This window comes from Daphnia carinata, chromosome 7 (genome assembly GCF_022539665.2).
Source record: "Daphnia carinata strain CSIRO-1 chromosome 7, CSIRO_AGI_Dcar_HiC_V3, whole genome shotgun sequence".
NCBI classification, from domain to species: domain Eukaryota; kingdom Metazoa; phylum Arthropoda; class Branchiopoda; order Diplostraca; family Daphniidae; genus Daphnia; species Daphnia carinata.
The window spans coordinates 4,691,911-4,718,600 of record NC_081337.1 but is presented as its reverse complement, the minus strand read 5'-3'; the positions used below and the strand labels follow the sequence as shown (position 1 = coordinate 4,718,600).

The 26,690-nt window shown below is 38.4% G+C and overlaps 3 protein-coding genes and 3 long non-coding RNA genes across 10 annotated transcripts; 3 read left to right on the top strand and 3 right to left on the bottom strand.

Annotated features, from left to right (window-relative positions):
* Positions 1–112: 112 nt before the first annotated feature.
* On the bottom strand, positions 113–5,919 carry LOC130699972 (bumetanide-sensitive sodium-(potassium)-chloride cotransporter-like). Of its 2 annotated transcripts, none has more exons than XM_057522018.2 (25): positions 5,777–5,919; positions 5,190–5,244; positions 4,936–5,100; positions 4,518–4,850; positions 4,303–4,462; positions 4,135–4,230; positions 4,055–4,073; positions 3,758–3,995; positions 3,577–3,691; positions 3,374–3,513; positions 3,211–3,316; positions 3,051–3,151; positions 2,753–2,990; positions 2,561–2,682; positions 2,366–2,501; positions 2,088–2,299; positions 1,781–2,022; positions 1,503–1,717; positions 1,289–1,424; positions 1,117–1,226; positions 947–1,061; positions 736–875; positions 559–676; positions 314–484; positions 113–245 (listed from the first exon to the last, which is right to left on the bottom strand). In XM_057522018.2, the coding sequence occupies exons 2-24, from the start codon at positions 5,211–5,213 to the stop codon at positions 349–351; spliced, it is 3,417 nt and encodes a 1,138-aa protein (XP_057378001.1). In that variant the 5' UTR covers positions 5,214–5,244; positions 5,777–5,919; the 3' UTR covers positions 113–245; positions 314–348. The 2 variants fall into 2 exon arrangements, with proteins under 2 accessions (XP_057378001.1, XP_057378002.1); XM_057522019.2 differs by having other exon boundaries at positions 4,518–4,844.
* Positions 2,561–7,584, top strand: LOC130699981 (uncharacterized). The gene is made up of 7 exons (XR_009003614.2): positions 2,561–2,690; positions 2,760–3,000; positions 3,344–3,504; positions 3,568–3,699; positions 3,763–4,014; positions 5,752–6,383; positions 6,731–7,584. It is a non-coding gene; the product is annotated as an uncharacterized LOC130699981 (long non-coding RNA).
* A 2,597-nt stretch (positions 7,585–10,181) lies between these two features.
* LOC130699968 (uncharacterized) lies at positions 10,182–11,301 on the bottom strand. The gene is made up of 5 exons (XM_057522011.2): positions 11,079–11,301; positions 10,820–11,020; positions 10,656–10,732; positions 10,498–10,587; positions 10,182–10,431 (listed from the first exon to the last, which is right to left on the bottom strand). Exons 1-5 carry the CDS (start codon positions 11,194–11,196, stop codon positions 10,279–10,281), a joined length of 639 nt encoding a protein of 212 aa, XP_057377994.2. The 5' UTR covers positions 11,197–11,301; the 3' UTR covers positions 10,182–10,278.
* A 380-nt stretch (positions 11,302–11,681) lies between these two features.
* Positions 11,682–12,036, top strand: LOC130699964 (uncharacterized). Its single transcript, XR_009003613.1, has 3 exons — positions 11,682–11,751; positions 11,805–11,876; positions 11,935–12,036. It is a non-coding gene; the product is annotated as an uncharacterized LOC130699964 (long non-coding RNA).
* A 121-nt stretch (positions 12,037–12,157) lies between these two features.
* LOC130699995 (uncharacterized) lies at positions 12,158–13,297 on the top strand. Its single transcript, XR_009003639.2, has 5 exons — positions 12,158–12,328; positions 12,391–12,484; positions 12,617–12,799; positions 12,871–12,957; positions 13,026–13,297. It is a non-coding gene; the product is annotated as an uncharacterized LOC130699995 (long non-coding RNA).
* A 4,576-nt stretch (positions 13,298–17,873) lies between these two features.
* Positions 17,874–26,525, bottom strand: LOC130699993 (acetylcholine receptor subunit alpha-L1-like). Of its 4 annotated transcripts, none has more exons than XM_057522042.1 (17): positions 26,443–26,525; positions 26,230–26,354; positions 26,062–26,169; positions 25,798–25,988; positions 25,594–25,707; positions 25,385–25,474; positions 25,173–25,309; positions 24,499–25,094; positions 24,138–24,391; positions 23,598–23,642; positions 23,296–23,405; positions 23,052–23,120; positions 22,797–22,908; positions 21,788–21,941; positions 21,269–21,705; positions 20,454–21,164; positions 17,874–18,592 (listed from the first exon to the last, which is right to left on the bottom strand). In XM_057522042.1, exons 9-17 carry the CDS (start codon positions 24,387–24,389, stop codon positions 18,422–18,424), a joined length of 2,061 nt encoding a protein of 686 aa, XP_057378025.1. In that variant the 5' UTR covers positions 24,390–24,391; positions 24,499–25,094; positions 25,173–25,309; positions 25,385–25,474; positions 25,594–25,707; positions 25,798–25,988; positions 26,062–26,169; positions 26,230–26,354; positions 26,443–26,525; the 3' UTR covers positions 17,874–18,421. The 4 variants fall into 4 exon arrangements, with proteins under 4 accessions (XP_057378025.1, XP_059352138.1, XP_057378021.1 ...); XM_059496155.1 differs by having other exon boundaries at positions 24,138–24,371; XM_057522038.1 differs by having other exon boundaries at positions 24,520–25,094.
* Between the last annotated feature and the right edge of the window lie 165 nt (positions 26,526–26,690).

Below are 26,690 nucleotides of genomic sequence, written 5' to 3'. Positions count from 1 at the left end.
ATACGGCCGTACAGGATCGCGTGAGCAATTTGTTTGCGGTGTGCAACTTTTAGAGGCTTTCACTTTTCGAAACATACGTAAATAGTCTTGTATTTCGCGTTGCTGAATTGTAATAGCTAAATGATTCATTGGCTAAACTTTTTTACACTTCCAATTAAGACTGTGATGTTATGGTCCTTTTGGTCGCTTTTCAGTCTAGTTCGTGAGCAAATGCTGACGGCAATCGTTTATGATTTTTTACAAACCTAAATGCCATTTGAATGTGTGGGATTAAAAAAGCGGGTAGCATCTATAGCTCGGTAACCAGTGGTACCTTTTTCTTTCCTTTATATATGTATACCAATCAGGTTAAACATAAAATGTCAGAACGGATGTCTGATTTCCTCGCACGAGCATGAATGGTGGCATGTTGGCCGTCAGAGCCTCCAGCCAAGCCATGTAGAGCGGAGCATTAAAAGATTGGTTTCGAGGCATCGGCAAAGTCCTAATTTGATTTTGTTTCAACAGGGTGTTTTTAATGATTAATTGAATGTTTTCTTTTTTTTTGCAAAGACTTACATGACAACTAAATTGGAGTCTGAAGAATGATCCAGCAATAATTCTCGTAATTTGAGGTGACGATTGGTTTTGTACTGAAACATTTCGAGGTGTTGCTCAGTTACCTGAGGTGGTGCACCTGTAAATCGTTAATGTCATTAAATCAAAGCACAAGTGAGCTGAGAAACAGGAACGTACCATTTGGCCCGGGTTGTAGGAAGGGTCGAATCACACCATCGAACCATTTTTTGGTTTTCTTTTTGGGTGCTTCGTCAACGTCGCTTATAATTACTAGGTCAGAGTAATCAATGCGGAATTTTGACAGCAAAACTGCCATGCTAGAATTTTTAAAAATTTTGATTTAAAAACCCACTTGTAATTGGATAATGTGGCAATTGAAGGAACTCACCCCTTTTGTTCTTTTTCCAGTTCATGAACACCAGAAGCCGTACAGAAAATACGCAATTTAGTTTCTGACCAATTCGATCGACTGTTGATAATAACAGGCAAGAGAAGTGTCAAACCTAGTAGATGAATCCCATAAGAAATGTGTTTAATTAGTTTAGCGTTGTTCTTTACCTCCGTCATCGCTTAGCCACCAGATGTCGATCGTGTCCTTTTTCTGTTTTTTCTGAAACACGATGATCTTGTTCATCACACTCTTTGGCAATTCGTTTCCTTCGGGATCCCTATCGAATTAACTATTTAATTTGATGAATAAGGTTATTGTGCTTTGCTGTTTATGGTATACCTGTAGGTGATTGCTAGTTTTTTGCTTCGTTTGCTCTTTTTGCTTTTCGTAACTCCCAGTACCACAGTTCGTCTACCTTCGTTATCATTTGGCGATTCCAAGTCGTCCGTTTCCTCGACCTTGTTTTCATCGTTCACTGATTGGTACGGTGCATTTGTTGAAAGAAAAAAGGATTAGATAAAGGCAATTCCTCAAAAATTTCTACAAGAATTACACATTGTCACGCTTGTGACGGTTGTGTCGACACCCGTTGGATAATCGCCAAAAGTGTTACTCGTGACCGACCACTCGTTCGTTTGCTGATTTTGACTTTTGTCTTTGGGAAATTTATTGACAATTAAGTCGTCAATATCGGCCAAGATTTGCGAGCAATCAAGCCCTTCTTGTAGACGAAGAATTGCTACTCCAACGTTCATTTCAAACCCAGTACTAAACAAAAAAATATTTATAATTTTAATCAATTCCAATGTTGTTTGTAGAATTTCAACTTACTGTATAGTCAGCACGTATTGATCCAACGCTTTTCTATCACAGGTTGACCAGTTGTTTTTGTATCCCATCAAGAGGATATTGGGTTTAACTTTACCAACGCCCGCCAGGCCCAGCATTGCAGCCACCCCTGTATGAAGATTTGAGTTATCTGCCACAGCACAAAATCCCTTGATGTGTGTGAAACGCAGATATCGGTAAGCTTTCTGCTGCAGTTTTAATCGCGTTTCGTACTTTAATTTCTCCTATTTACCACCACAAAAGGAAAATGAAAAGCCAATCAAAACAGATGTTTTCAAAATGTGAATACCTCGACGATATTGCCGCAAATCATTAGCGAATTGTTCTTACAAATGAGGTAGGCGAAATCGACCAAAGCAGGACGAGTGTTGGGAAGGCCAGTTAGAACTAAAATTTGTGGCCTGTAATTTTTAACGTGTTCCTCAATGTGCACAAGTTGTTGAATGCTGGTCAACGCTGCTCGGTAAGTTTGTGCTTGAGTAGACGATCCCCAATTGACCTCTTTTAAAAAGGAATAATTGTTTATAGTTGAGGACGTTGCTTAGAAGACCTGATTTTAAAACGTACCTGGTTTCCTGTAAAGAACAACCATGTAGAAAAAGAGAACAATGGCAATTGTTATCACTGCAATTGGAAGACTGATGAGGATCATGGAGGTGATTGACAGAATTCCAGTCAGCAAACTCAGCCACGTGTTGTAATACTAGATGATACAGGTACATTTTAATTGTGACTAAATGACCATGTCTCATTTGTTGTTACCTTAAAGGTTGGTCGCCATCCAATTGGTTTGATCAAGCTGACGTGAAAGGTAGAAAAGTTCATTAGGGCAAACGTAGCAAGGAAGAAATCCGAAATCAGCAAGGCTATCATGTCCAGTTGAGCTAATATGGTAACAAAAACATTTCCGTTAAACTTATTCTTATCACATAGTTAACATAGCCAATGTTTTACCAATTAGGACGAAAGCTAAGGCCAAAACAAAAGTGAAACCAAAAGCTCGATATGGCTGATTTGATGTTCCGGATCTTTTTCCCCAAAAGCCAACCATCCAATAAGGATATAATTTATCAGCTGCAATGACTTCCAGTAGAGCTGGACAAGAAACAAAGTCCGACAGCGCTGAGCTGATTGTAGCTGCTATGCAACCCACATAGTTAAGTGGGCCAAAGGCAGACACCAAGGACATTGCCTTTTTGTGGGTAAAAATTCCTTATCTCCAACTAACTGTGCAAAATTTATGCAAAATTACCTGATAGTCGTAGTAAAGTCCACTGCGACAGTCGGTACCATTGACTGAGGACGTACAATTTAAATGCGTTCCATTTACCAAGTCCATGACGTTTCCAGTAGCTACGAAAAAGTCATTTTGATTTTTTGTATAAGCTTAGAATTTACTGGCAGAAACGTACCTTGACGGGCCATCGTTGCAGCACAAATAATAGCCACTCCTGCGTAAGAAATACTGCAAATGATGATAGCCAATATAGTTCCTTTAGGAATAGCTGTGTTTGGATCCTAATGTTGTTAATAACTCGTTAACAGGTTCAATTTGATGTTTTAATTGTTGAGTACCTTTAGCTCACCGGAAACGTTGGCCCCAGCTAGAATACCGATACAGGCAGGGAAGTAAACGGAGAAGACGGAAATAAAATTTTGCAGTTGACCACTAGTGACGGTATAAGCTGGTTCCCAGTTTTCAGCAAGTAGGTCCACTTAATGAGATAAACAAATTTTGATTCAATCTCCATTGACAGGCAACATTAAAGGTATCATACTGCTGTATCCAATAAATCCTCTCGCTTCTTCCAACTCGGAAGATGGTCCCATTATGCTGCCAGCTAAGAAATTTACTAACGATGCCAGCATAATAACAAACATGATGTCTTTCATCTATTTTGGTAAATTAAAGCAATCCGTGTTAACGTCCGACAATTAAATTTGAATTGTTATTACAACCTTAGTTTCATACTGGGCTCCGAGACCACAAATAGCGCAAACGAATATCATTGTAATTGTGCCAATGACACGGATATCGTTATAGGCCCCATCGAAAAGAATATATCCACCATACTCCATCATCATGTCCTGTACAGCTTGGGCGAATCCAACCACATTGAGCGAGCAATCCATTGCATTCGCAATTGCGAAGATGATTCCAATTGAACCACCAAACTCTGGTCCCAGCACTCTTGACCTAAAAACAACCCAAAAAGGTAAGTTAACCATTCCAAATTACAATTCATGCAGACTTACATGACGAAATAAGTACCACCTAAATGCAAGAGAAAGTCCATCAGTTTGCAGCGCTAAAAAGAAATTGTAAATTGTATTACCTCCACCAATCTCGCCATTAGTTGAAATGGCGGACATGGATAGGGCCGTTACCAAAGTGATGAAGGTCGAAATTGCGATAATAACCAACGTCTCACCTTAATCCAAAAAACAGCACAGTTTTCATTTCGTCGAAAAATACGTACTAAATGCATAAAAGTAAAATTCACCTATTCCTGCGTGAGCGACTACCCACGAAAGCCGCAAAAAGAGCATAACACCCCAAATGCTCATCATATTGCGGATAAGAACTCCTTCTATCCAGCCAAACTTCACATTTTCCGTGACCTTTTCATCTTCAGCTTCATTTTCGCTACCCTTTGCTAATGTCTAAAGATGTTCGTCAGTAGTAAGCGACCAATATTTTTTAAAAAAGGCAAATTACCTCGTCGAAATCTTGCAGTGATACTTCCTCGCTTAACTGATGGCATAGCTCGTGCATGGTAGGCCGTCTGGCGGTTGTTTGAAGTAGAGGATTCGTTCGGTAATGTTCTATACTCGGAATAACATCACGGCTCATTTTTCGATTTCTCTCCTGGGAATTGAAGGTCGCTATCCTTGATTTTCGATTCGTATCTAGTTGTGTTTCTTTGTCAAAGACGATGTTGTTTTCTATCTTGGCAGGTCCCAGCTGAACATTTTCCGTCCCACTTCCGGGGCTAACGGCCGATACGTGAAATCGACTTCCAGTGTTAGGTTGGTCCGATGATTTCTGGTCCTCAAATAGGAAACATTTGATGACCCAATGCATGTCAAATAATTATTACAACATGTTGGTGCTGTTGGCATCACCGGCTATTCACCTTTTGGTTGTTGTCGAATGCTGAATTGTGCAATTCGTGTACAGTGGAAAGGACTTGACCTTGATAGCCTCTTCGCTGTACACTGGCCTCAGTGGCCGCCAGCCCGATTTCTGTATCAACATGGATATTTCTATGTTCCAGTACGTTGGGCGTGTTTTCTCTTAGCTAGATCAAACAAGCGATCCAAATGTTATTTTTTTTACTGGTCATACTATCGCACTCTATCTGTTAAATTTCCGTAAATTATTGCTTACTTCTTCGAATGCTTGATTATCCATTTCGACTTTTTGGTTTGGGACAGGACTTTCACTTTTTCCAGCAAAAAGAACAAAAGGATCAGAAATCACAAAATGCCAATGAATTGTCTCGTTTTTAAGTCTAACATTTTAATATTATTATTTTGTTTAATCTTAAGCAAAACATGAAATTGGGCAATCAAATGATCAGCGTTGCGTCCTGGAACAACCTCGTGCATGCGTGCTGTTTACTAATCCCACCCCACTGTATTTAATAAGAACGCGAATTCCGTTTGAAAAGTTCCCCACCGTATTAGCTTTAAGAAATTATTCTACATGGTATGAGTTCTAGGATTGATGCATTATTCATGGCGACCTCGATTTGTGCAATAGGAAACTGGTTGAAACTGGTCTGATCATCTGCCAGGCTATCCAATTGTATACCATTTGTTTGTGCACCTGCGTTACACCATACAAACCGCGTTTTCTTTTTTCATTTGATACTTTTTTTTTGTTTTGTTTCAAATTAAAGTTTTTTTTGTCTCAAAATCTTTTTGTAATTTACATATTTATACTCTAGAATTGAAACTGCGTAATTGACTTACCTGATGGATTGTACTTGAAGTCTCTTCTGCAGCCAGCAAAGGCCACGACCGCTTCCAAGCCTTTTAGCACCAATATTGGCCGGCTACCCGGTTTTAAAGAAGGTGTTAGGTAAGGTTTTATTCGCACTACCGTTGCATCGACCAGCTTCCATTAGCTACTATTTAACCTGAAGAATATCCTCTGGTTTAAAAAAGAATAAGTAAAATACCGAGAAGTACCCTCCAGGAGGCAAGGCGGAGCTTCAAGTTTTTAACTTTGTTTGGCTTAACCTTATACAGTACGTAAATCAGTGCTTCTGGCTGTGTTGGTAACCTGCACTAACGTGTTTTAGGCCATCTAATGTTTGCCTGCCGCAAGAATATAGTTTCACTTTGGAATTCCCCTCTCTCCAATCTGAGAATGTAACATCACGTGATTTTTGAGGATTTTGCCTTTTTATGCATACGTTTCGTTTTTAATCTCTCTAGTATAGTCGTATATGCAACTGTGTTGAGTTCAAGCCTCATGCTTACTTTCCCGTTACCTACGTTAGATCTATCTGCGCTTTGACCATCACAATTGCATTTCAACAAGGGTTTTCCCATGCCACTTGAAGTAAGATTGTTGGTAAGTTTATGTTTACATCTCTAATGAATTCCGTTTTTTTTTAACAAAAGATTGACGTAAATTGTAAACGGAATATCTCAAAAGTCATTATTTTATTGTAAAAACTTTTATTTTACGGTTGACTATTAGCAAACACAGATAGACACTGTTCTGAATAGTGTCTGGTTCATTTGCGTTTGGTTTCCTGTTCGTGTCACTGCAGTATATAGTAGCCATGTCGTCTGCAAATCGAGACCGTTATATTGTGATTTTGTTTTGCTTACCTTGAAATTGGAATTAGTTCAGTGTTGACGCCTTAAAATTTCAATGCCACACACTGATAACTAATGCTTGATTTTCTGATTTAGAAATTCCAGCTAAAGTGAACTTTGAATTCGCGCCATGTGTGTTCATAGTTGACCTCGTCTACAGGTTTACGCTTTCCTCTGACGTGTTTGGTTGCTGGACACTTTCCCTTTACAAGTCTAGAGCCGAACACCGACGTATTTGTGGTGGCCTCGTCAATCGCTTTAGCTTTTAACGGGCTTTCTTTGTCTCTTTTGTGCTGGCTTCAGTCTCATTGCCTGAATGAGACAGCACCTTCCGTACAAATCCATTAACTCGGTGTGTTTTAAATTAGCAGGTGAGGTATACAAAATAATGCAGGTAAATTCCACTTGGTAGCAGGCACTGGTTGTGGCAAAGACCAGACAAAACTTTCGTTATTGTTCTCAGTGAGATGTTTGAATTCGTTTTTGATTATTCCTTCTTTACACAGCAGTGCACAGAAATATATTTGTGGCTGCCTGTGCAAAATAATTTGTTTTACTTGGCAAAAGCTCTTCATCATTTGGGCATTACCATTCGGAGCCTTTCCCGGGAATCCCATGGAAAATTCCGGGAGAAATTCTGGTTACCCCGTGACGACTTCGCATTAACGAACCTCGTTATTTGTAACTTCCGTAGGGTCACCCGTGAATACCTGTTGACATGAAACTGTAACGAGTTCTTTTCGTTTGCTTGAAGAGGTGACATATTTGACACGCTGCAGAAACAAAGGTTGAAAATGGTTGAAAATGTTGAACCTTTTAAATGGTTGAAAATGTTGAATTGTTTCGTACGTCATTTGTTTTGTTTTGTTACCCAAACTCTGAGCAATAGGTAGGGAAAGATTCAGCCAATGAAGTGCGAGACGAAATAAGCCATGATGGCTGCCGCCAAAGCAGGGTGTTTCATTTGCAAATACTTGGCTACTCTTTAATATATTTCACAGGCCCTGGACGCCTGTTTGTCAGTGATTTTGTGTACTACATATTTTTGTTTTTTCCAACTTTGTGTATTCCATTTCAAATCATTGCTAGGGCGGTTAAATTTATTTGGCGGTTGATACATTGTTATCTATAACAATGTCAAACAGCTGACAGCCATTTTTGTTGTTGGCGTTCAAACTTTTGACTTCTCCGTAAGGGAAACGCCAAAAATTTCATTTTAATTGATTTTTTTTTTTTTCTGTTTCCTTTCTTTTTTGTTTTTTTATCTTGTTTGAAAGTAAAGCTAATTGGCAACATCGCTGAGTGAAAAGAGGGGTTGGGTCAGCAATTTTGTCATTCAAAATGGCGGTGCAGATTTTGAAGTTCCATCATGTGGACCACACATTTCTTCTTTTCCAGGTGAGTTCTTTTTCTTTGTTTAATATTTGATTTGCCGTGTTGGCTGCTTTTAGTTGGATTTTGGAAATGTTACTCAGTTGGGTGAAATTTATGTTTGGACATCACGGAACCATAGCTACATGTATTACTTCTTTTATTTTTTTTGTTTCAGCTTGCAATATTTGATACCCTTCCGTAAAGAACACCCACAATAGCAAATTCACTTTCTTGTTGTGTCTGTCGTACTTATCAAAGCCTTTGGATAGACGATGAGATACGAAGTAGATAAAGAGAAAAATTAATCATCATTGAAATAGGTCCCTGAAACAGGCGGTAACGAAAGCAATGTTTTTTTTATTCCTTTCATTAAAATTCTTTCTGTTGGTTGCTACATTGCAGGGTTAACAAAGTTGCCCAAAAGGTTTTAGGTTTTTATTGCTGATTTCTTGTAGAAATATTTAAATTGTTTGAAAAATTATCTGCAGTTGAAAGTTTTCGATTTTTTTTTTTTTGCTCCATTGTTTCTTTTTTTGCATATTGGTAAGCTTGGTTGTTTATTATCATTCACTGGATCTTAATTTCACATAATTAAGTTTTATTCTTTCTTTACCACAGGGCAACATTTGTATGAAAACAGGAAGAACCAATAGTTATCACTTGGTCACTGGTGACAACGTAGAGACTTTTGTGTGGAGTTTGAGTTTTGCATTTAGTTTCCAGAAACCAGTTGAATGCTTCAACAATTGGTATTTGATACTCCCACATCAGGTTGTATTTCACATTTATTTCATTCTTTTCTTTGGGGATATATTTGGGTTACAAAGTTTGTGCTTATGTGACAAATTTGAGAAAGAGTAGAGATAGGTAGCCGTCTGCAAAGTCTTTTCACTTGCTTTTCAGGTAGGCCCTCGCAACCAACCTGATACATGCCAGAGAATAACCATCTTTTGCTATTGTTTCCTGTATATCGTCTGAGTGTGGGATGTTTCCAATTTTGAGGTAACAAAACTAATTGCATTACTGCACCACTAAGCATTGTAGTGCAATGCATTGGAATTGCAGCAGTTGCAATTTCCACATCAAAAATTAAAAAATAATTGTAAATCTTTTCTTTTTGTATTAATTTTTTTGGGTGTGCTGTTTTTGTTTAATTGGTTTTAAGCAACAGCATATTGAAAAATGTCCACTTTTTCTTAATCTTGTTCTGGCTTGTAGGTTTTTGGGATGACTCAGTGTTCGGTATCATACTTGGCCTTTTACATTATTTGTATGGTAAATCTAGTACGGGGAGAAGTAAGTTTAATTTTTGTCTTTTTCATTGACTAATAGCGAGTTGGGATTACATGTATTTATTTACTGGTTTGCATAGTTCTTTGATTAGTCCACAAATGCATTTTTACAGCTTAAAAAAGCTGAAATAACAGACAAATTATTATTTGTTTATGTGGAGTAGTTATGGTAAGTATGCATTTCCATGGTTGGATTCACGTTTGCAGAGGAATGCGGAATCGTAATTTCACAACCTTTTATTATTGTACGAGCTCGCTTATTCCGTAAAAGCAGCTGAAATGCCGATTCAAACGAAGATCTCTAAGCAGCAACCCCTCGTATCAACGAAAAGGTACATAGTTTAAGAATACAATTTGGCCGTGTATCATTGTGTAAGCATTGTTTACGTATAAAATTGAACACATTTTAAGTCAGAATACGCTGGATACATGGTCTCGGTAGTAAATCAGTCAAACTAATGGTGGGGAAAAAAATTGATTTTGTCTCGAGGTAATCATATTGTTTGGCGCTTTTCTTGACGTTGGCGAGAAAGTAGGATAATCGATTAAAAAGAATGTGAGACATTTAAGTGTCTAAAAATAGTTTCGCCCATCTAAATAAGGACTTTTCACGAATGGTAAATTAATGTTAACAAATAAGTTCTCGTGTTCACTACATTTTAAAGATTAAATTAGGAAGGATCCTGTCCTTCCTTCCGCCAAACTAGACGGAACTAGGGCCATGGGGAAACAAATATAAAAAAATCAAACAACTAAACACAGAAAAAGAACGAAAACCTTGTATTAACTAGAAAAGGATGGAGAATTGAAATAAGTTTATTATCGCATCTGTGTAAAACTGAATAGAGGCATTATCAGCATTATATACAATTGGTATGACAAATAACGTAATGTTAATTAATGGAATTAGCAACCAATAATTGCCATTTCTTTAAAACAAAAAGTTTGGTATAAAAAAAAATGATTCGCTGATTCTTTTCAAATATTTGATGCATTACTGCAATCCCGATTACAGGGTGGAATTTGTTCGTCAAACAATTCTCTCAGTTCGTCGCTGCTGAACTGGTCATAAAGCCTTTTTCCATGCAAATGCCGTACATGCATACGCATCGTGTCGCTTCCGTAAGAAAGCTATTAATACAGTAACATTAACAAATTACAGAAAATGTGTAGTTGGGGACAGGAAATTTGACTTACATGTGGGCAAAACTCACACTCGAAAATTACTGAGTCTTTTGGTATTGTACTTCGAAGATGGAATTCCAAAGACGACAGAAACACGAATTCCTAAAGGAATGAAACACTGATAATAAAGAGTGTCTTACAGTTTACATAACTTGCTTTAAAGAAACTACTTTGCCACACGACGTGCAAGTATTTTTCTGGCGAGTACAGGTAACATTTTCATTTTTTTCAACACTATGTGTTATTTCTTTTAAGAAGTAGACAATGTGAAAAATCACCAGTATTAATCATTCTTACTAAACTATGAACAATAAACTAGTATAATTAGAAATACCTTCCAGGATCTTTGTTTTTTTTAGTGCTTTAGGTATAATGGGTGAAGGAAACACTTTTAACGCAGTTGAAGGAGAGAACTCATGTTGTTCTTCGGCAGTTGCGAATGAATAAATAACGAAACCATCTATACAACAGGATTCATATTCAACAATTTTTCCACTACTTTTAGTTTCTGTGATATCCTCTGGCTTAGGAAATGCTACAATAAAATTGGATTTAGTTATGACCACTAGTAAGATAATATAGTAAGACTTTACCTTTAATTTTGGTATAGCTGGCTGTAACTAGGGTTGAGTTCTTGTTCGTACAATTGGGAAGAGAAAATGAACCTGCATTCAGAAGGGTTGAATTGTGTTTATGTTTTATGCGTACCATTTTCTATGTCTCTGTAAATTATTCAAAGAATTTGTATGAGCTGATTGGTAAAACCTATAATTTTCACACACACAAGCACATGCAGTGTGAACAGATCTTAGCACATGCTTGCATGGCAAAGGATTGTTAACTAATAAAAAATTGTAAACATGGTTAGCCCTTTGGCTAAGTATACTTGGGTTCAATAACACCTTCCTGCGTGAAGTACGCTACAAGAGCGGAGTGGTACCAAAATGCAACAGCCCCTTCGATTCCACCGCTACTTATCCCATTGTTTAGAGAAAAACATGTGCGAAGTGCGACTATGGCAATCCGTTTTTATGGCAATCCGTTTTACAATAAAAAAAAAAAAAAAAAATGGCGGAAAAAAAAAAAATCGCACTTTTTTCTTTTTTTCCGACACGTAGCCATCTACCGCTCAGACTCATTATTACTGGCGTAGGCAATTTCAGTCCATTGGATGCCATTCGCATTTAGTTCAGTAGCGTGGATGGAGAATAACGCGTGGCTGGAGGAACAATTGAAAAATGGATAAGATAATACAACAAAAGGATGGTAAGTATAAACATTATTATATTTGTTTTGAATTATTAATTATTGTTTATTAGATCAAATTATGGACCTGCAGGCTCAATTATTGCAACAGCACAAAATATTAGATAACAGCAAAGCTAAGGATGGTAAGGCCTAATACATAATGATTCTATTTATTTGCTTTTATTCATTTGTGTTTTGTAGCTCAAAGTTTGAGTCTACAAGCTCAGCTAGGGGAAAAGAACAATTTGGAACGGAACAGTTTCCAAACAGTGAAGGAGGTTTTTCCAAACTCAAACCTAACTGAACATGAGGATGAATTGGCATTAGGCGAACACAGTCAGGTACCTAAACTTTTCAAATAAGAATTCAAAATAAGTATAGAATTTTAACAAACAATTATTTATTGTTTAGTTATTGAGTCTACCACCTGACAGTGTGTTAAATTTAAATTCTGTTAGTGCTGCACAAAAAGAATCGTTAGTAATAAGCCCATGCAGTGAAGGAAGTGAACAATTGTGGGACCGTATTTGGGCCGAAAATGGGTGTGGTACGGAAACCAAGATATGGCACAAGTTCAACATGAAACATGGATTAGGTACTTTTCGGTTTTATGTCTATTGAAAAAGTATTTTTAATGCTATTATTTTGCATTCACAGAATTTAATGGGGGATCAAATCAAGTCTGGAAGTGTTACAGGATGGAAGAGTCAGCCTACAGATGAAAAAACACTGAGAGTGCATTACCATTAAGGTATGAGGTAAAGTAATAGAGTATGCACATTGTCTAATGTGTTTATTTTATTAACAATTCAAAAGATTAATCCTAGTTTCAGCCAAACATGAAATAATCCAGAGAAGTACCATCTTGTGTTAATAAATCCAGTACAACAGCAATCCTTTATAGTTCTGTCACAGCTAGAAACCTCAAATAATTCTGCTTCTCTGTCTAAAGAACAACTTGTCCTTTACGTTCAGAGTGTTGGGGAAACTGGGTACTTAAATGGCCCTAAAGATGTTTTAATTTTGCTGCCATTGCAGAGATGAACATCATACATGGACTCTTTAGGTATGAAAGGATTTTTCTTCAAATAATTTTGAATTTATGACGAAGAATTTCTCCTCCTTTTTGCCAACCAGGTCTAATCTACCAAAAAAAAATTTATCCAATAGGAAAGGATTTTCATGTACTGGGAACACAACTATCAACAATGCAACATTGTACAGGTGCTAGTTTATCATTCAAGACCCTTATACAATGATGTTAATCTGCAATTTGTATGTCCTTCCCCAAGCTTCCACCAGAAGTTGAATCTATGAGTCATGTAAGTTACATGATCAACAGTTGATATGTTTAACGGTGTTGTTTTTCTTTTCTCAATATAGGTTAATAGTAACATTGGATCTGAAAAAATTCTTGGTTGGGGCAAGACACTGAATAAATTGTATTGATTGGATGGATGACATGACATTTCTGTACTTAATTCGGATTCCCCAGACGGTATTTGATATTAAAAAAATTGAAGTGCATATCTGGGCTCCCTTCTTTTCTGAAGCCCCGTTTCCCCTTGACTCGTAATAAGCCCGTAGGGGGTCATGCCCCTACTGTACGGTATATATAAAAACAACATATACCGAGGTTTGGAGGGCTCTGGCCGGAAAGGGGACGTGGGGTGCCGTTTAGTCCGATGATGTGTTCACGGAGGGCTCTGTGGCTACCCACAAATCCGAACTAAAGGTTAATCGCTCCTGTAAAAATGTTCCAAATCTTCAGCTCTTCTTCCGGCTTCTCTTAGCCAATCACCGGGTAATCTCCCCGGTGGGTCAACAAGGCAGTGTCTCCCCCTGCCTGGGTTGACGGCAACTTTTGAAAGGGCTATTGTGCCTTTTTAAAGTTGCAAAAATAATTGTAATGTGCAGAGAATTGTCAATAAATTTTTTTTTTTTTAATTTTTTTGCAAAATTTGTTGCCTTCATTGTCTGTGTTCACACATTTTATTTAGCTTTCTCAATTCTCGTTTATTGTTTATGCCACGTTTAATGGTAAGCATTGTTTCCTGTAAGCATAGTTTATCTGTAAGCATTCAATTATTATCCAGGGATCGAACCCTAGATGTTCGGCATTCCGCGCCGATGCTTTACCAATGAGCCATGAATCATATGATGTCAAGTTGGCTTTTTTCTAGTCACTTGCGGACTTGCATTTACACTTTGAATAAAACTGAAATGCAATACTGCAATATTATATTCTCCATTTAGATGTAGATTTTTATACATCTAGTAAGGTTTGAACCCAGTGTAACAGTTATCGCAGCTGAATGCTCTACCACAGAGCTATGGACATTGTAAATTCACTACAAAGATAAACATATACTTGTGAAAGACTGCATAAACATCCTAGACGATAACATTTGATATGCGATAATAAAAAATTTAGATATATCTCGTGGCTCAATGTTAGAGCATCGGCGTTGCACGCTGAATGTCTGAGGATCGATTCCCATGTCAGTAAAACAATATACAAAATTACTTCAGAAAATATCAAGGTAATACACGTTCCTTGTCTAAGTTCATGAATTCAAAAAGTGTAATAAATAATAATTGAATACTTACAGATAAGCGATACAACGGTGGGAAAAACAATAAAATTGAATTGCGCAAGCTGAAAAAAAAAAGTTGATAAATGTAATGTGTGAACACAGACAATGAAGGCAACAAATTTTGCAAAAAAATTTTATAAAAAAAAATTTATTGACAATTCTCTGCACATTACAATTATTTTTGCAACTTTAAAAAGGCACAATAGCCCTTTCAAAAGTTGCCGTCAACCCAGGCAGGGGGAGACACTGCCTTGTTGACCCACCGGGGAGATTACCCGGTGATTGGCTAAGAGAAGCCGGAAGAAGAGCTGAAGATTTGGAACATTTTTACAGGAGCGATTAACCTTTAGTTCGGATTTGTGGGTAGCCACAGAGCCCTCCGTGAACACATCATCGGACTAAGCGGACCTCCACGTCCCCTTTCCGGCCAGAGCCCTCCAAACCTCGGTATATGTTGTTTTTATATATACCGTACAGTAGGGGCATGACCCCCTACGGGCTTATTATGAGTCAAGGGGAAACGGGGCTTCAGAAAAGAAGGGAGCCCAGATATGCACTTCAATTTTTTAAATATAAAATACCGTCTCGGGAATCCAAATTAAGTATAGAAATGTCATGTCACCCATTCAATCATTACAATTTATTCAGTGTCTTGCCCCAGCCAACAATCTTTTCAGATCCAATGTTACTTTTAACCTATGCTGAGAAAAGAAAAACAACACCATTAAGCATCTCAATTGTTGCTCATGTGACTTACATGACTTATAGATTCAACTTCTGGCAGAAGCTTGGGAAAGGCCATACAAATTGCAGATGAAAATCATTGTATAAGGCTCTTGAATGATAAAATAGCACCCCTAGAATGTTGCATTGTTGATAGTTGTGTTCCCAGTATGCTGAAAATCCTTTCCTATTGGATAATTTTTTTTTTTTTAGATTAGACATGGTTGGCAAAAAGCAGGAGAAATGCTTTGTCATAAATTCAAAAAATTTTCAAGAAAATTCCTTTCATACCTAAAAAGTCCATGTATGATGTTCATCGCTGCAATGCCTACGAAATGAAACATCTTTAGGTCGATTTAAGTACCCAGCTTCACCAACACTCTGAACGTAAAGGACAAGTTGTTCTTTAGCAAGAGAAGCAGAATTATTTGAGGCTTCAGGCTGTGACAGAACTATAAAGGATTGCTGTTACACAGGATTCATTCACACAAGATGGTACTTCTCATTAGACAATTTGCATACTCTATTACTTTACCTCATACCTTAATGGTAATGCACTTTCAGTGTTTTTCAACTGTAGTCTCACTTTTCCATCCTGTAACACTTCCAGACTTGACTTGATCCCCCACTAAAATTCTGTGAATGCAAAATAGCATTAAAAATACTTTTTCGATAGACAAAAAACCGAAAAGTACCTAATTCATGTTTTATGTTGAACTCGTGCTATTTCTGGGTTTCCGTACCACACCCATTTTCAGCCCAAATATGGTCCCACAATTGTTAACTTCCTTCGCTGCATGGACTTATTACTAACAATTCTTTTAGTGCAGCACTAACAGAATTTAACTTTAACACACTGTCAGGTAGTAGACTGAATAACTAAACAATAAATAATTGTTTGTGAAAATTCTATACTTATTTTGAATTCTTATTTGAAAAGTTTAGGTACCTGACTGTGTTCGCCTAATGCCAATTCATCCTCATGTTCAGTTAGGGATGAGTTTGGAAAAACCTCCTTCACTGTTTGGAAACTGTTCCATTCCAACTTGTTCTTTACCCCTAGCTGAGCATGTAGACTCAAAATTTGCGCTAAAAAACACAAATGAATAAAAGTAAATAAACAGAATTATTACGTATTAGGCCTTACCATCCTTAGCTTTGCTGTTATCTAATATTTTGTGTTGTTCCAATAATTGGGCCTGCAGCTTCATAATTTGATCTAATAAACAATAATTAATAATTGAAAACCAATATAATAATGTTTATACTTACCATCCTTTTGTTGTATTTTCTTATCCATTTTTCAATTGTTCCTCCAGCCACGCGTTATTCTCCATCCACGCTACTGAACTAACTGCGAATGGCATCCAATGGACTGAAATTGCCTACGCCAGTAATAACGAGTCTGAGCGGTAGATGACTACGTGTCGGAAAAAAAGAAAAAAGTGTGATTTTTTTTTTTTTTTTTTGGCGAATTTTTTTTTTTTTTTTTTTTGTGTAAAACGGATTGCCATAAACGACAGGTTTCCCGAGAAAACCAATCACGGAACCGAAATCAGCTATGGCAATCCGTTTTACCCAAAATAAAAATAAAAAATACTGGCCTTTTTTTCTTTTTTACAGCTATCGTCATCTAGCGGTCACGTTTCTAGTTAATTTTCTACATACACTGACCGAAAAAAATTTTAAGCCCGACTAAATAAGCCCGACTTTCTGTTTTTTACGGTTAATTCAAAAAGTAGAAGCCTGATATAAAAACGTATCCCATTTTCGTGATCAGCGATCAATTTCGAATCGGAATAATGTATTTTTAATGAAATCTAGGATGTAAAGAAAATTGGAAAAGTGAGAAGGCAATAGCCTTCTCACTTTTTCAATTTTCGTAAAATTTTAGATTCCGCTTTAAATACATGCCAGCTTAGTATGTATAGTATGTATGCTTAGTTTTGGAATAATATAAAATATAAAATTAGTGCGTGCGCGAATCGAAACCATTACTAGCGTGCCAGTACGCTACAGCGCTAGCGTGACGCATCAAGCTTCTTTGAATATTCAAAAACCATAAACTCTACTTAAAAACAAATTTCATTTTCGTTTTTCTTGTTAAATTTTGAATCAGATACATATATAGTTATCTAGATTTAATAATACTATTTTTTAATAGGAAAAAATGTTAAGCCCGACAATCTAAGCCCGACTTTCTGCTGTATCGCGCTAACGCTGTAGCGTACTGGCGCGCTAGCATTGCGTTAAATATTCCGTGCATTTCAAACATAATTAACTTAGTTTTAAAAACAGGAATTTTCCAACCGCGAAAAGTTGGGCTTATTTTTTCGGTCAGTGTATGTAGAGAAATTAACTAGAAACGCCAACGGTAGATGGTGATAGAAGTAAAACAGAAAAAAAAGGCCAATATTTTTTATTTTGGGTAAAACGGATTGCCATAATCAGCGCTCAATTATGGTCATTTAAGTCCTATTTAAAAATAAACTTGATTTTCGTAATTGCCATTCAGTTCTAAATCGAAATCATGTTTTTTAAGCCAAATTTAATTTTTAGCCATAATTGAAAATAAGCCGGACAAACTAAGCCCGACTTTTCAATCAATTTTGCATTTTAAAAATATCTTTAATATAGCAATGAATACACATGATTTCGATTCAGAAGGGTAATGGTTCGTTCAATGCGTGAAAAAAATTACTCGGTCATGTAGGCTAAGTTATTGTTTTACGAAGTATCTTTTCTCATAAACACCTTTTTCCCTTGAAGACAAACACTTTTGAACGGGCATAGGTCCATTCATAGAAAATAGCGTATAGCCCAAGGTTAATTTATTGTGTTTTCGTTGTGTCGACGATGACTCACAGCCTTAACATTTGTTACACACATTCAAAGGGAAACAATGATCCATTCTCATGGTTGCAGCTGATGGGCAACAAAAAAACGTAGGTTAAATAAGTGATGTATCGCGATTATTTAGAGAAATTAACATTTAAGATCATGACGTTAAGCATTTTGGACTGGCGGGTGAAAAACGCCTACCAAGAAACCCAAATCTGAGACATTGAATAACCTCCGCTGCACATAAGTTTTCATGCCTAATTTTATGTAAAGAATGTATGTTAAAGTCTGATAGCATGTTCAGAAATATAGTACGACAAATAATGCAGGCGTCTGGGAGATATAGGACCCACATGTCTATAGCACACGCTAATGATACATGTCTCTTGTCAACATTAATACATGAAATACGTTGAGAAAACAAGAGCAAGATGTTGCTATTCTTGTTACAGTAGCTCCGGTAATGATTGTATAGAATCGGCCTCTAGCTCTGTTGATTAAGACTGACAGGTCGAGGGATTGAACGTTCAGTAAAAGCCCAATCGGTCAAGGTATTTGAGATTGATGGGACTGGAATTGTCGTAGAGAGCCGGCGCCGTAAACAGGATGGAAATGGTTCCGCACAATGACGCCACGGTGAAGACCCATAAGAAGAAGCGATCCAAGACCATGGCGATGAAACCCCAATCGTTATCCTCCTGCAACAAAAGCACAAGATAAAAAGCAAGTTAGATAACGCTCATAAAAATATCAAAGATTGTTACCAACATGTTCAGTAAATCTGTTTTTAATGGACAGGTCCCTGTCAACATTCTATAATGGGTTATGCTTATAGGAGATGGGAAAAGGAGCTGAAAAAGACCTGAATCACATACATCATTCAAACTTTTCAGTTTCCCATTGGTTTCCAGTCTTTTGTTCTGCAAAAACCAAACGAAATTCTAGATATTTTAGTTGTCGTCGTCTGACATGGTTGCCTTCACGAATGGAAACTCATATTTTCTCTTGTTAGCATATCGATCACGAAAAGAGTGAGCGGCCGCAGCGGCGGCGGCTGCTGCTGCTTGGTGAAGTGAAATATTTCTCAAGGCATAGCTGCCGCTGAGGAAAGTGTTGCCCTATCACCGGCTGGATGTATTGATCGCGGAAGGGATTTCCTCTACACATCTTACACCAACACACTGCTTCTCTGCGCGGTGCACGTAAAGCAAAAGAAGCGTGGGACGCTGAACCAACGGGAAAAAATCTCACCCAAAAGCGGCGGCAATAGGCCACTACCAAATAGGCCCTCCCCCCAAAAGAGACCCGACTGAGAACAGACGACATAGTGACTGTAGTGTGTGCAGGCAGAGTATAGGGCAATGGACTGAGACGGAGTGATAGCTCGGGGTAGAGGAAAGACGAAAAATAAGAAAACACTCGAGAAAAGACAGCAACATAACAAAAGACACGATGTTAGCTACAGAATAAGATTTAACTACTCCTCCCCATAATGCTATTAGTATAAACGCGTAGGCTAGAGGACGCGTGCCAGACGACGAAATTGACTAACAGCCTGGAAGGCAGACGGTATCTTGAAGTAACCATGCTTCTGCTGCGTTGCGCCACGTCCGAAGACGTCTTAATTTCCTTCCCGTAAATACACTTACCAGTTATCTCTCTCACAAGTGCAGCAGCTGTGGGCGTTGAGAGCAACCCAGAAAATATCCGCGTTCTACTAGCCTGATGTAAGAGCCTATGGGGCCAGAATGCAGTCCACTCTGCTTGTAACTGATGATGACCGCCGTGGCACAAAACCGCCCTTCCGCAATTGTTCCAGGGTCACATTCGATGCTATATTCTAGCAGCCTATAGAATTGGGCTGCTGGGGATATTGTCGACAATGGTATTGAGATGAAACCTATTTATACAAAAGGATTCAATGCCTTTTATAAATCCTAGCGAGACACTCTTGGAAATAAAAAAGGGTCTGGAAAGCTGTGCAATATTATATGGCCTATAGTTTCTATCTTTTGATTACGCCCTTTTTTTTTTCTTCCTTTTGTTATAAAAAAAAAAAGGCCTATTCTTCTTCTTTGCGTTCAGGATATAAGCAATAGACTAAATAGTCGAAACATGTCCCGCTGTTTTGCCCATTTATCTTTTCACTATATTGCATTCCTTCCTTTTCATACACTTACGAGATCCACAGAGGGTCGTGCTTACTACTCGTTAAACTGCTCTAGAGGTTTTCTTTTCTTTTAAGATTTGTGTGTTATTGCCTATAGCGCGTTTTTTTCCATCCTATTCGAACTCAAGAGGGGGCTTAAACCATTTTACCACCTACCCCCCCCCCCCTCACGGTCGCAGTCGATCGATGCAATATTCAAATAGCGGCATATTTACACATTCAGAGTGGCTCGCCGCATAACAAATGAAATAAATCCAATCGACTTAACCGTAGCCCGAAATCCATCCCTCATTTTCAAGAAGGGACACTACGCATAAACAGATGAGGCAAGTAAATGCTATAATTAAATAAAGCGATGGCGCGCAACAATGACTAAAATAAAAAATTACCTCATCGTATTCGTCCTCGCGTTTCATATGATTCTGTATAAACTGGACATCTCGGATGGCTTTTTGCAATTCCAGCGGAAAACGTTTGGGAATGCGCTGAGTAGGTCGATGAAATTCTTGACGACGTCGTCTCATTTGTAAGCTGTTACGGCCACTACCATCATCATCATGGGGGCAAGTCATCACGGTGCGTGCAGCGCAATCACGGCTCGTTGCCATGGCGAACGCTCCACTGCTGGTAGGAGCAGTAGCCTGGCAGCAGGACCGTAGACTGCTATCATCCTCATCGCTGGTACTGGAACGCCGTGAGGTAATATGTGGATACGTCAGTGAAGGAGGAGGAGGGGGTGGAAGTTGCGTCGGTAGGAATGAAAGGGGTGGCGGAGGCGGTGGATATAAAGGCATGGTCGTTATGATGGAAATGGGAGATGATGGCGTCTGTGGCGGAGGAGGAAGTCGAGATGCGCATAGCGGATATTGTTGTTGTTGTTGCTGCTGCTGCTGTTGGTAATAACGATCTTGCTGCTGCTGTTGAACCGAATTGTAGTTGATAATTTCGCAGAGCAACTGCGAACCGAAATGAAATGGAGATGCAGATCGCGACCAGCGTCGAATGGCTGGCGACGATGACGTCATTCGGACTGGTGCAGTTGGTGGACGACCCGCATTGTTGTCTTGCAACATTAAACTTGATGAAATTCCTGCTGCTGCCTGTATTTCAAACCGTATTTTAATTCACAGAATTAGCTCACAAATTGTCGTAAATTACAAGGGCTTCCAAGCTATTAAAAATGATAACACCCATGAGAATTTACCTCGACGGTCGGCGTATTTGGAGACGAGGCTGAATCTTCCGTCTGTTTTGGTATGCGCATCAAAAGCATTTTGGGCAGTTTTTGGATAAAAAAACGTCTAACCCACGGCGAAATCTTGTGAGTCGACGGTTTACGGTAGCGCACGTTCAAGATGACGATCGTGATGAGAACCGACAGTCCGACCAAACACATGGTGAAAAGAAGATATTTGCCGAGTAGGGGCATGGCGAGTGACGTTGATGGGATGATTTCCGACATGAGAAGGAAAAACATGGTTTGCGACAGTAAAGTGGTGATACAGAGGGCCACTTTCTCGCCAGAGTCGGCCGGCAGGTAGAAAACGAGCACCGAGAGGCACGAGATGCCGACGCACGGGATGATCAAGTTGACGGTATAAAACAGCGTCTTCCTCCTCAACGTGATGTTGAAAAAGATGTCTAGGTCACATATACCAGAAAAAATTAAATGCAAACTTTTTATCACTAAATCTCGTTTTTAGACGAGAAATTAAATTATTACCGGCAAAAAACTCGGGACAACAGTCGTACTTTTTGGCGTGACGTTCAGCCGGAACGTCAAGAATGTCCCACTCGCCACTGGGATAGTAATCCTTCAAGTTCATGCCGATTTCGACTAAATTTTCGTCGGGAGAGTGGAGATGCTTGAGATCCATCTGCAAAACAATCAATATATACAGTTGCAGGGTTTTTCAAAAGACGACTGTTGTGCCATTCATTAGAGCGTAAAGAATTTATAGTTTCCTCATTATGAACTAGTGGTCCCACTCGACGCTTCGATTTGCATCCGCAATCGTCCGTGAATTAGTCTAAGCTTATACAAGAGCTTATACGCACACATGGACGCAGACAGACTCTTGAGCGGTTTGCGGGTGCAAAAACCAATAGGCGATTCTCATAAAGCCAAAACTTTTCATAATTTTCTTTCGAAAACAATGAACTTAGGTCTATGATTTTCGTCACTGACATAGATATCCGTTTCCTCGTGGACTCTCCATTTTTAGTTTGATATGGAATGCTACAAAGTCGGAACATAGTATCAAACGAAAAGGGACTGCGTATTAAAATTTACTTTCGCTGGTTGCATGCTTACGTTAAATACTAAGAAATGTCAACATTTGGCCAAGACCCTTCACCACGCGCAAAGGCATCAAAGCAAAAACGTAGGAAAACAAACGGAGAAATGAACTTTCCGGGCACAGGAGTCCCAAGTGAGTTGAAAATAATCAGGCTTATAAGTTATTCCAAGAACGACACTCGTCGGTATCCCTAGCTGTGGAGGATCCCATGTAATCATTATTTCCAGCTCGCTTTCTTTTATAGCTCTTCAACTGTCCGGGTAATTTCTCCTCATTACACAGCAGCAACGCTGATTGAAATTCTTTTTAAATGTAGACGATAGACACACAGTGCATCACTAAATAAAATAAAATTTGCATAGACACGTTAAGCGTGCGACTGAATGACCCATAATGACAACAGCAACACAATGAAAAGATCAATCGACTTACTTGAAGACCACTGTAGGTCCACGAACCGAATTTCATGAAGCATGTCTGCGTATCGAAAGGGAAGTAGCGGACGTCAATCTCGCAGTAAGACTTGAATATTGCTGGGGGATTCCTAGAGGACATGAAACATCACCAGATCAATAGATTCCATTTGTGGCATTAGGAAAACAAATAAAACTGGGTGCTGGTCGGGGGTGGCGGGCAGAATTTAATGAGCTCCGAGTCAGCGCATTTGACACGAACATGAGCACTTACCATTTGACGTGGCCGTCGCTGTGCAGAATAGCTTTCGTCATGGTTGTTACCGCATACTCACCGTCAGCGCTGTCAAAATGCAAGAAAGAAAAAAAATATATTTTCTTCTATTCCGGCAGTCGATAAAACATTAATGGACCTACATAACTAGGAATGTACTAGTAATTCTGACTCTTAATGGATTACTCGTTGCGTTGTAATCAAATTAACTCTATATTGCCCTTTATTTGGGCTTATCACGTACTTGTTATAAAGAACGATATCCGGCAACCAGATGTGCTCTGACGGAACCATAAGCTCACGAACGCCTCCGTACTCTTCCGGGTCCCAAGTCAACTTTGCGTCTATCCATTCCTTTAGAAAACGAACATACATATTAAAAAAAAAAATATTAAATTTCCCCATTAACACTCGAACAGTGTTTAAGCTTTTCGACCATCCAAAAGATTAAATATATAAACGCAAAAAAGAGGCCGGCATGCTAAAGGCCTTGTAATCTATTACAAAGACCAAAAGCAATTAGGAAACAGCTGACGGAGTACTCACATGTTCGACCCAGACGTTGGTGGTAAGAATTTGGTTCTTTAAATCCTGCACATACGAGTAGATGCCGAAAATAGAAGAAAAAAAAAGAAAAGAAAACGTATTACAGGTCTGACAGGAGAAATAATTTATAAAGAACCGTTTTACTTTCTAGTTATACATCTATATGCAAGGGCTTATTTTTTCTTTTCCTCTTCGATCGATTTTGTCAACAACAAAGCTTTTGCCTACAACTTGAGGGGGTTAGAAGGACTACGCACTTCTTTGCAGCACCAATCGTCGATTTGTTGACAATATATTTGGGCTTATAGCATCCCTATGGGAAAGAGCAATCTTGTTTTTCCCCATCCGGAGGCAACCCTTCGAGATTTTCTCTTTTTCTTCCGTCATTGCGTTCTTTTTTAACATCATATTGCAGCAGCTGGTATTGAAACAGACAACGCGTGTGTTGATTTACAACAAATTGCGCTACGATCGAAACTCCTACTTGACACTAGAGCAAATTTTCCTTTTTAAAGAGGGATGAGAAAGTCAAGAGCATACCAAATCGATGAGCTGCGTGAGATGCAGACCGAGTCTGACTGTGACGACCTGCGAATTGTTGCTCACGGGCCGAATGAGTCGATTGTAATGACTCAATAAGTCGTCGTAGAGCCGCTTCGCATCCGGATTGGCTTGGACGCCAGTCATTTTGCTGACACCACTTTGATGTAAAAGCGGCAAAAGAAATACCAGGCGAATGGCAAAGATGATGGTGGAGCCGATCCCGTTGTTCATCTTGGAGCTGAAGGTCATAACTTGTACATATAAAAAATAAAATAAAATAATAATTGCAGTTGCACCAACACTTAACCAACTATTGTTGGAAGTCGAAATCAAACAAGTCAAAATTCTACTTGTTTACAATTGAGACAAAAGCTAATACTTGGCTCAACTGTTTCAATGAAAACAGCGAGAAGGCGTCAGGTGGTCATCCCGAAGACGAATGTTTACAACGTTTGCAGTGCACAGCATGTCATCTATCTCCACAGCTGGGCATAACTGTTGTCTCTTTTCTCTTTGGTTGAGGTCGTCCCGCCTTCATCGTGGAACTTGCGCAGTAGTCAACAGCAACAAACAATGTAACATTTACAATAGAAAGACTAGAATCACGATACCATTGCAAGAAACAATTTTCCGTGTTTCCTGTTTCTGATGTCGAAATCAACTAACGAAGCTGTGATTTCGGTCAAAATTGCAGGAAGAAAGGCCACGGCTGCAGCTTGAAGTAGCAGCAGCAGCTAACATATCAAGCGTTACCTTTTTGTGGTTCTGAAGACACGGAGGAAGATGTTGACAATCCTGAAAAATTTGTTGTCCGATGTAAAGGAAAACATCTGAACTCAGTTCATGTCGATATTGGAGGGCTGTCACATCTTCCTGCAATTTTGACCCGAGTTTTCTCACTCATATGGCCAGCATATTTTGTTCTGACATAGAAACCTCAAAGTTGCAACTAATCTAGAAAAACAAATAAAAAAGACACAATGAGACGATGCCAAAATTAAACGATTATCTGAAGAAATAAAGACTCCTTACTCTTCTATATGACTACGAATTACACGTTCTTGTTTGTGGATCGCGCATCAAAGAAAAAGACGACGAGTAGTTCCGTGAATCACGATTCTGGTATCCGTGAAACTGCACAACTAATGTCTAAATCTGCTGGCCTTCAACTAATCCCATTAAAAATATTATTAATATATTTTAAAAAAACTAGCATCTTCGACACATGAAAATTTAATACCCACGGAAAGAGTGCATGTTGTTATCCACGCCACATCACCTTTGGGCGATCGGAGAAAGCTTTTGCGGTTTCCCGTTGATTGCCTATGGGTCACCTTGTTAAAAAGGCAAACAAAACAGATACACATCTGCCAAAAAGCACCATCATGTGAGTAAAGTTAACATGCAGTTATTACTACTACCTTTAATTTGAGATATAAATGATAAAACCTACTTTCAAGAGGTCGGTCATTAAACAACAAGTGTTGCCCAGAGAGTTGAATCCAACAAAGAGCTGGCTGAAATGAACGGAAACTTGAACAATCTCTCTCATCATGGCAACTGAATACTTTGAAAGCAAGACAATGTTGATGAATAAATTAAGTAAGTGTTGGAACAATAGAAGAATATGCTTTGTAAATAGGCTACTTAATACTACCATATTCAATGTGGTGTCTTCAGGGTCATGTTCTGTTCTCGTTTTGTGCTGGGGCCACCAAAATCATTGTCCATTAACTGATTTAAGCTGTCAAGTAAATTTGCACTCACAGATAACTGGTGAGCACTCCATGGTTTAGAATCACAAAAATATGAGAACTAGACATTGATTTGTGTAATCTGCAACTGTTCCTGATAAAATATATTTATAACTGCTCGGTGAACTGATTTTTTTTTTAGAGCTTTTGCCATTTACTTCAAGTACCTTTTTGCAGATTTTTATTTTTTGAGTTCTACTTCACAAGATATTTAGCCAATATAAACTTTGTCAATGATTTGCTTGCACACCGATAACCTGTACACATTGCACAGTCTACAACAAACAATGTAATAATACATTAACTGATGTAAGTACTAAATTATCCAAAGATACCTTTCAGCTTGGTGTTCCTGTTCAGGAAAAGCATGTTGATACTGCTGAATAATTAAGCTCCATGCTATTTCATGTACCATTTAAAAGTGACAGAAACATCGTAGAACAGCGCATTTCAGACAAGACTGTCATAAAATAATATACCAATAAAATAGCGGAGTTAAAAAAGTTCGTGTTAATATCTTTGTATAAGACTTTAATTGTCAGTAATACCCTAATTACAACCATAATTCTTAAATTCTCCGAATACCCATGCAATGTGGTTCTCCGATAATAGCGATCTGATATTCAATGCCCCCACTTCCGCTTTTTGTTTCTGGAAAAAGCCGCGATGTTGCCAGAAAACCTTATCGAAGTTTTTTTTTTTTTTTTTGAGAATAAAAAGCTATAAAATACCTGAAAAGCCGTAGGTATTTCTTTTGATCAAAGTAAAATTTGTCAAAGCCTTACCATTTCAGACA